The 7,874-nt window shown below is 47.4% G+C and overlaps 1 protein-coding gene across 10 annotated transcripts in view; it reads right to left on the bottom strand.

The window, feature by feature from the left end:
- The window catches only part of Abl2 (ABL proto-oncogene 2, non-receptor tyrosine kinase), a 95,130-nt gene continuing 87,256 nt past the window's right edge, over positions 1 to 7,874 (bottom strand). For 3 of the 10 annotated variants that reach the window (XM_087580863.1, XM_087580865.1, XM_087580864.1), the window contains 2 exons: positions 7,343 to 7,576; positions 1 to 7,030 (listed from right to left, as the gene is read on the bottom strand). In XM_087580863.1, coding sequence (XP_087436989.1) covers positions 5,856 to 7,030; positions 7,343 to 7,576 — 1,409 coding nt within the window. In that variant the 3' untranslated portion in view covers positions 1 to 5,855. 10 annotated transcript variants of the gene reach the window in all.

Here is a 7,874-nt window from a genome sequence, read left to right as displayed (position 1 = left end):
TTTGCCTATAAAATATTTCAACTTTTATTTAAAACAAAACACAACTTGCAAACCTTGTGAGACATGGCAGGAAGCAGTCCCTGCCAGGGGCATCATTTATTTACATCAAGTTTTTAACACTGTTAGCAGTTCACAGTCAGACAACAGAGTGAGAAAATTAAATTAGAAGAACAATTGAAAATATATTACAATAACAATTAAGAACAAATACTTGACAACAGTGGTAGTGTGACCCATGACTGATGTGTTTTAGTAAAATCCCATATGGTCTCACTGGGCACTGTGTCCTCTTAGCAATGCACAGAGTGCCCACTGTGGGCGTCACCCTCTGTGTACTACCTACGCCTGCAGTGTAACCTTTGGTATAAACATTAGAGTTTTAAAGAGTCTGAATTAGCAAGTTTTAGGAAAAAAGTTCTATCAACCACCACAAAATGTTCAAATTTACTTTTATCAAGCAAACACAAAGTTGGGGCAGCTCCACTGATAGTCATTACAGAATCAGATTGCAAAGGAGAGGAAGTGCAGGGTCTACAAGGAAGGAGTATGTGTGTGCAGTGTGCTCACCAGGCACTGCCTCTGCCCTCAGAGAGAGGTGATAAGGAGCTGCAGGGAGCACCTCACCTTCCCTTGGTTTCTGAATCCTCACTTTTCTGAAGGTCATTTCTCAAGGTCTTAGCAAACGCTTCTCTTGGAGTTCAAGAGGCACAGTGGAAGCTGGCCATGGAGACCAAGAACGCACTCATGTGGCCCTGACCACCAGCATTCTCATTCACAACACAGCATGGGTCTTAAGAATACCAAAGATAATGCGGGAACTAATGGTCCTGGAGCACTGCAGCCCCTGCAGTGTGCTGACTCAACAAGAGACATCACTTTCTGTCTGCTAAAAATTAGGAACCTAGGTATATGAAATTTTTATGAAGTTCCACTAGTCCTAAATTGTATGGTTACAAAAAAAGATTTTAAACTGCTTGATTCAGGAGCTCAGAAACAAACCTAAGAAAGCAAGCTCTACCCACAGAACTCTCCGTGTTTCCTTTCACTACCTTGTTAGCATTTGACAATGCCTCCTCCATGTCCTAAAGGGTTAGGGTCCAATCTTTCAAAGCAGTTGAGTAGCTCAGGATCCCACAACAGCCCTATTCTTCTCAAGATGCTATGGTCCAAGGACAAGTGGACACACTTTATCAGATGATGGTAGCTTTGTAGACCCACTCAAGTGTGCCTCTCTTCTATCATCCCTGGCTAACAGGGTTCTGCTACTGTGTTCTTGTTCGTCAGCACCAGGGAAATAAAGAATATTATAATCTAGGAGGGGTAAACAGTCTCAGATTTATAGGTGTACAGGGATCAAAGGAAGTGTGTGGAGGTGGGTGCTGGTCCAGAAGGGCCTCCTCCTCTCAGCCTACCACATAGGATCAAGAAAGGTGAAGCAGGGGGCTGGGGATTTATCTCAGTGGTAGAGCGCTTGCCTAGGAAGCGCAAGGCCCTGGGTTCGGTCCCCAGCTCCGAAAAAAAGAACCAAAAAAAAAGAAAAAAAAAAAAAAGTCAACATGAACAGGAATGAGTCTGCTCCTCCCACAGCAAGGACACCAAGAGATGAGCATGTAGTAGATGACTGCCCAAGAGAAAGAGGGCCTTCATCTTCCAATCAAGGGCCTGGAAGAGCTACAGGCTCCCAAGCGAGCAATCCACTCCTCCTTTGCTTCTCATTCTATAGCCGGTTGGTCTAGAACCTGAGATTCTCTCGCCTTAGCCCCTTTACTGCTGGATCACATGCTACCACTTGACTACTTCTTAAAATCGGCCCTAGTCTCTGAAGCTGTTCAGCTCTCAACTATCAGCAAACCGGCTGTGTCTTCATGTGCTCACGTAGCACGTTCATTCATAAACCTGTAAAAACTACAGAGGTGGGTGGGTGAGTTTCTAGCTGCAGATCCAGGTCAGCTCCTCCTCGACAGACATTGAGAACTCAGCTTCATGGCTGAGTGCGTTTGATCTCTCAAGGTGCTTTCGGACGCACCACCTCACACGCCTCGGATGGCACTGAACAACAGTTCTTTTTGAACAAAAGAGAAAAAGAGTGTTGGGCTAGGTTATTTTTCAATCGTTTTTGTTTTTAAACAACTCACGCTGGTGTTCTTCAACTACAAAGTGCAGATCTCTATGTGCCTGAGGTCTAGAAGAACAGTGCTAAGCTCTCTTCAGAGTGGAGTTTTACTACAGGCTTGTCCAGCTACACTGCAATTACCAAACATCTAAACCCTTCCTGACCAGGGCCTGCCAGACAGAACCTGTGCTTTAGAAGAGTGCAGCACCATGTATACTGATTGTCTAGCTGAGCATCTCACAAGGCAAGCAGGTTGTGGAGAGATGCCAAAATGTCAGGACTCCTGAATTCTAGTCTCAGCTCTGCCATTAACTGCTCCCAGATATATGGACTAGTGACAACCGTCCTCTCCCGTCTCTTCTGTACACAAAGTGTTCGGCCAGCAGTGAGAGAGTGAAACCTGGAGAAGATTTTGGGAAGCACACTAGTCTCTCATCCCACTGGGAATTCCAACAAGACGGGGCTAATTCGTCAGTTTTCCTTTAAAACCTGTAGAGGATTCTGTGTGCTCCTGAGTCAGGTTAATACTAGCAGTCAACATCCACAGCGTGGTCACCGCACCACGCACCTGAGCTAGATCCTATGAACACTGCCTCACACCAGCGGTAATACTGTACCCCTAGGCTCAAAAACCAGTCTTCATTTACAGCAAATGATTTTACCAGCCAATTGTCAACGAAGGAGGATTTTAAGTACGAACATTTATAAATGAAACCGTAAAATAAGGCCAGAAACTTGGATAGTCTCCAGTCCACTGTGATGACCTTTTACAAAGGTCATCTTGAAAATGACCAAATCAATTTCTTACATGCCAGATCCCAGCTTGGTGTATCATGTTCAATTCAGTCCATCTCACTGCAAAATGCATCTTATACAAAAGGCCAATTTTAGGGTCTCTTCTCTGAACATCATGATGGGAATCACCTGAAAATGTGAAATATAACCATACCCAAAGCTTTAAAAAGAGCTTCCTGTAAAGCATAATTAGGGTATGTTCGACACAAAACACTGCATTTAAAGGTGGGAAACCCAACTGAAACCACAAGACTTGTACAGGGAAGTAACAAGCCACGGCAATGCCAAGATACGCAGAGGTCGAATGGCTTTAGAAATTGCCAGACACTATCAACAAGAGCCCTTTCTCTTCCGTCTGCTTTAGATTCAAACCTTTTAATTTGCTATTCCCCCCCCCCCCTTTTCTAAGCTGGTCCCTTGCAGGTAGATTATACAAGACAAACCTAAATAATTCTTCCACAGCAAGTTGCCAGTGCCTGTGTGGCCTGAGGCCTCATTCCCTGAAAAGTACACAGTTCATGCATCATGTGGAGAATGTGCTACGACATGTAATGTTACGCATGACAGTGTTGAGAAAAAGTCAGTTCAACTCATGGATTTAGTGATGACCCGCTATGAGCGAGACAGGGCCTTGACTCAGCACCTCACAATAAGAAAAGCAGACAGCCAAGAGACTCAGTAGTGTTTCTCCAAGCCTGTTTTCAGAACTCTGAAAGGAAAACCAACAGCAAACAAACAAAAACAAGACCCAAACCCAAAACAGCAACCATCCCTTAGCACATCCCACTACAGCAGGGATTTATGTTAAAGCAGCATTAACAATGCCCTCAAGTTTTCACTTCTGCCTCCTCCCCACATGTACAGAGCTAACTGCTAGAACAGATTCAAGTTTATGGGTGCATCCAATAGGAGAAGAGTGGCAAACAAGGCGGGGGAATTCTCTTCAGTGACTACAGGGCATTAGCCTGAAACCTAGCTGTCAGGCTGCAGTTGTGGGAACACACTTAACAATGCAAGGCTGTCTCCTTTATCCCAAGCCTCCTCTTACCCTGAGCTGTCTCTGGAGCAGCAGTGACAGGCATCCAAATTTCCTTTTTCTAATTGAAAACTAAGTTTCTTCCTCGGTCAGGGATGCCAAATGCAACTTGAAATAGTTTTCCCCTTAGGACTCTGTAAGCACAGCAGTTCAGAAGTTTCTCATTTATGATTCAGCGAAGAGAATGAAAAGCGACCCAACATAACAGCATTAAGTACAGAGCTTCCCAGAGAGCCTCTCAGTGGGAGTGGTGTATTAAGTCTGCAAGACACTCTTGAGAATGTGGGCTGTGGCCTTCAATTAATAGACCAGAAGACAGGGCAGCGACTTGACAGCAGATCAATAAGTCAGGAAGAAAACACTGCTTAGTGCTCAAGCCCCATCTTCCTACATTAACATTCCTTTGGAAGAAGAAAAATCACTATATTTTGTATTGGCTCTCTTTGAAGAATGAAAAGAGTGTTCACAAAGTTAAAGAAAATCAGTATCTGGAATTAGACTCAACACCCAAAGCACCAGGAATCCATAACCTGCTACTGCCCTGCTCCATGTTACTCTATTAGCTTCCATAACTGTATTAGGGAGGGAAATGCCCATTTGTGAAGGGCAAAACTGATTCTCAGGTTAAACCCTTAGGTTTATGGGCCTAACTGGTGCTCCCTGAAAATAACCCACTCCTACCATGCACTCTTAACATAGAGATAAAAGGAGAAAATAAATGAAGTATATTCCCAACACAAACTCCAAGTGCAACAAGGGGTTGGGGATGATGTGTGAGCAAAGAGAGAGAATGCTGAGAATCAGTGGAGGCAAGCCCTCAGTGAAGATGGCTTCCCTACGTCCACCCAGACGGGTTTAAGGTATTAAGGAGGGCAAAGGTACAAGCAGCCACATGGAGTGAGCTCCTCAGTCCCAGGTCCCCAGGCCAGCCACAGTTTCAAAAAGGTACTGGATGTGCTTGTATAACTAGAGGATATGTATAGCTGCCTAAGTGGCCATTATGTCAGTGTTCAGGGGCTTAGAAGGTCTCCTATGAGAACCTGTAGTGAGCACTATTTTCAACATGGATGCTGGGTAATGCCCGGTATGTATGCTGCCAGGAATGGAGGAGGACAGACAGCCCAGCAAAGGGCAGAGAACCAAGACCACGCCCTCTGCCCATGGCTTACAGACAGCTGACAATAAGCAGCAGGTGGATACTGGCCCACTAGCAAGTAATATGCCAGAAGAGTGGGAGACGTGACGGCTGATGAGCAGGAGAGTCTGGAGGTGTCCATCTGACTACACTCACCCTTGTTCTGTACTTTCTGCACCAACTCACACACCCACGGTAAACAGGACAGAGCAGACGGATAGGGTCATGTTTCCCAGTTGAGTACTCTGGTAATCTAATTTGCAGTTCTTGCTATAACAGCAATGTCCGTGGAAGCAAGACCAACAGACACTTCTTTAGCCTTGAATAAAACGGCGCCTGCTACATCCCTCACTTGCTCTCTCCTGTTCCCCAGATTTGCAGGGTGAACTGAAACGTGATAACCCCCAGGACCTGCCAGGTCAAGGCCTGTTTCATGATGCAGCACAACTGAGAGCAGCCCAATGGAGGCCACAGGCCATTCCAGAGAGGGAGGGCTGCACTTTTATGATGTATGCATGATGCTCGCTTATTTTCCAGTGCAGTTTCCAACTGTGTCCACACTGCCCTGCCCCACCACATTCACTTTATCTATTTATGTGATTTCCTTTTTGCTGTTCTGAGATGAACCTGTAAACGTGAGAACTCAGGGGTCTGAGGTACTTCACATAAACACACTCAAGTATCAGTCTTTCACTGTTTGAGAACGAGAACACAGGAAAACAAGTCCCTTTCCCTCTCCCCTCAGAATGTGCATTTCCCCACTAGGCTGACAATGGCTACCTCTGCACCACATCACTAATTTCCTGTACACATGACAATAAGTTATTAAGGACAGGGTTTGTCCCAGGCACACCAGCAGCTGTGGAAGACACCTGCAGCTCCTGTAAGCTAAGTTCCAGTTTGCTCACAGCCTCTCGGAAGGCAAATTTGTTGCGAGTGTGGGGGATGCAGTCCACATACCCTGAGCAGTAGTGGAGTAGCTGGTGCCCAGTGTCCACCAGCTGGCTATGGGGCACAGGTTCTGTGATTGCACTGGACAGTAGGCCGGCACACTCCAGCAGGGCCGCTTTGCTGATTTTGTCAGCTGAGATTTTCTCAGCTGCCTGTTTGGTTTTCCTCAGGGCCACCTTAGTACCTGCTGTGCCATTGGCCATTTTGGCTGGCGAGATGGAAGATGTGGGCAAAGGCACTTGAGGTGGAGGCATCACTGGCCTCCCAGGTTTCCCACTACTGGGCACTGGCCCTGGAGCTGCCTTTTTTCCTCCGTCCTGGGTGTCTGGAGTGTGCTGTCCTGCAGGGGGGGCAGTTGGCTCTTCCTCGGGGTCTGAGCATGTGGACGGATGCTGCAGTAGTCTCATCACTGGTGGCGGGGGTGGGGCACACTTTGGTTTTACCCGTCGGGGTCGGTCCTTGTCTCCAGAGGATGTGACCTGATGCTCAGATAAGAGCTTGAATTTGTTCCCCTGAGAGTCTGTGCCAATGAGCTGCACATCAGCTGCAGTGTGTTTCAGAGTGGGTGAGATAAGGACTGGCACTTTGTGGTTGTGAGTGGTTGGGAGGACAGCTACAGCCTTGGCTGGAGAAGACCAGCCTGGCTGCTCTGCGTCCTCTGGGACTCCAGCGACTCCAAGCCGCGTCCCACCATTCCTCTCCTTGCCTTTGGGGGCAGCTGCCACTCCAGCCACCCCTACCCCTGGACAGTCACTCTCAGTGATGGCTGGATCAGGGGCTCTCAGGGCAAGAGCCGTGGCTCCTCTGGGCAATAGTTTGGCTTTTGGTCTCTCCCTGGCTGGAGCAGCACCTTCCTCTGATTTTTTTGGAAGCATGTCATTAGCCCTGTCCACATTCTCTTCTGGTTGAGAAGAGGTGGACACTGTCCTTTCCAGCTGGAGTTTGGACCTCTGGCAGTTCCTGGGAAGGGTCATTGCCATCCTATCCTGCTCGGGGAGCCCTGAGGACATGGAAGATGTAGAGTTTGACCTTGGAAAAGGCTTGGAAGTGTCATCACTGGCTGTCGGTTTACCTGCTCGCAAGCCCAGTGTCTTTTTGATTAAGCGAGGTGTAAAGAAGCCTGTGATACCAGACCACCCACCCGCAGCAGTGCCACTACCCCCACCCCCACCACTGTCATCATCACCACAGAGGTTCCTCTGTGCCAAGCTCCCCCCATAGCACTTGGCTGGCACCAGATTCGACTCTTGCTGGCCGGGAGTGAAAGAGAACCCATCAGCATGCTGCAGAGAAGCAACAGGTGAGAAGTTACCCGTGAGTTCATATTTCTTGTGGGGCTGATTCTCCATTTCTCGAAAAGAGCTGCTGCGCTTAGGGGGCATGGGGGCATTTCTTTTTTTCATGAAGGAGCTGAAGAAGCCTCCCTTCCTGTCCCTGGTGAAGCATGTCTCTTTGGCATCTTCTAAGAGGCTGCTGGGTGACTTATCTCTTTGCTTTCGAGGCAGAGCTGGGGACCCACTGGAGGCCTGGGTGCTTCTAATGAACCCTGCTGAGAAATGGCCAATTAGTAACAGAAAAGCCAGTTAGTGTGACTACCTTAGAAAGTTCCGTCTGCATTTCTTGAATGTCAGATGTTGGCACTACTCAGGAAGTTCACAAATAAGTCACTGACTCAGTGACTAGTGTTCCAGCCGTGATTTGTACATTAGTGCCTCAGTAGTACCTGCTGGTCTCTTCTGTATTTGTCCCTTCTATAGAAGATAGGTGTACACCATCACCCATCTGGGTAGCTACCTAGGAGCCAGGAACTAAACAAACAGATCTGGTAGCAGACTGCATAGGAC

The sequence above is a fragment of the Rattus norvegicus genome, chromosome 13 (assembly GCF_021556685.1).
Source record: "Rattus norvegicus strain SHRSP/BbbUtx chromosome 13, alternate assembly SHRSP_T2T, whole genome shotgun sequence".
NCBI classification, from domain to species: Eukaryota; Metazoa; Chordata; class Mammalia; order Rodentia; family Muridae; genus Rattus; species Rattus norvegicus.
Note: the sequence above shows the minus strand (reverse complement) of the source record. Positions and strands in the feature narration are given on the sequence as shown.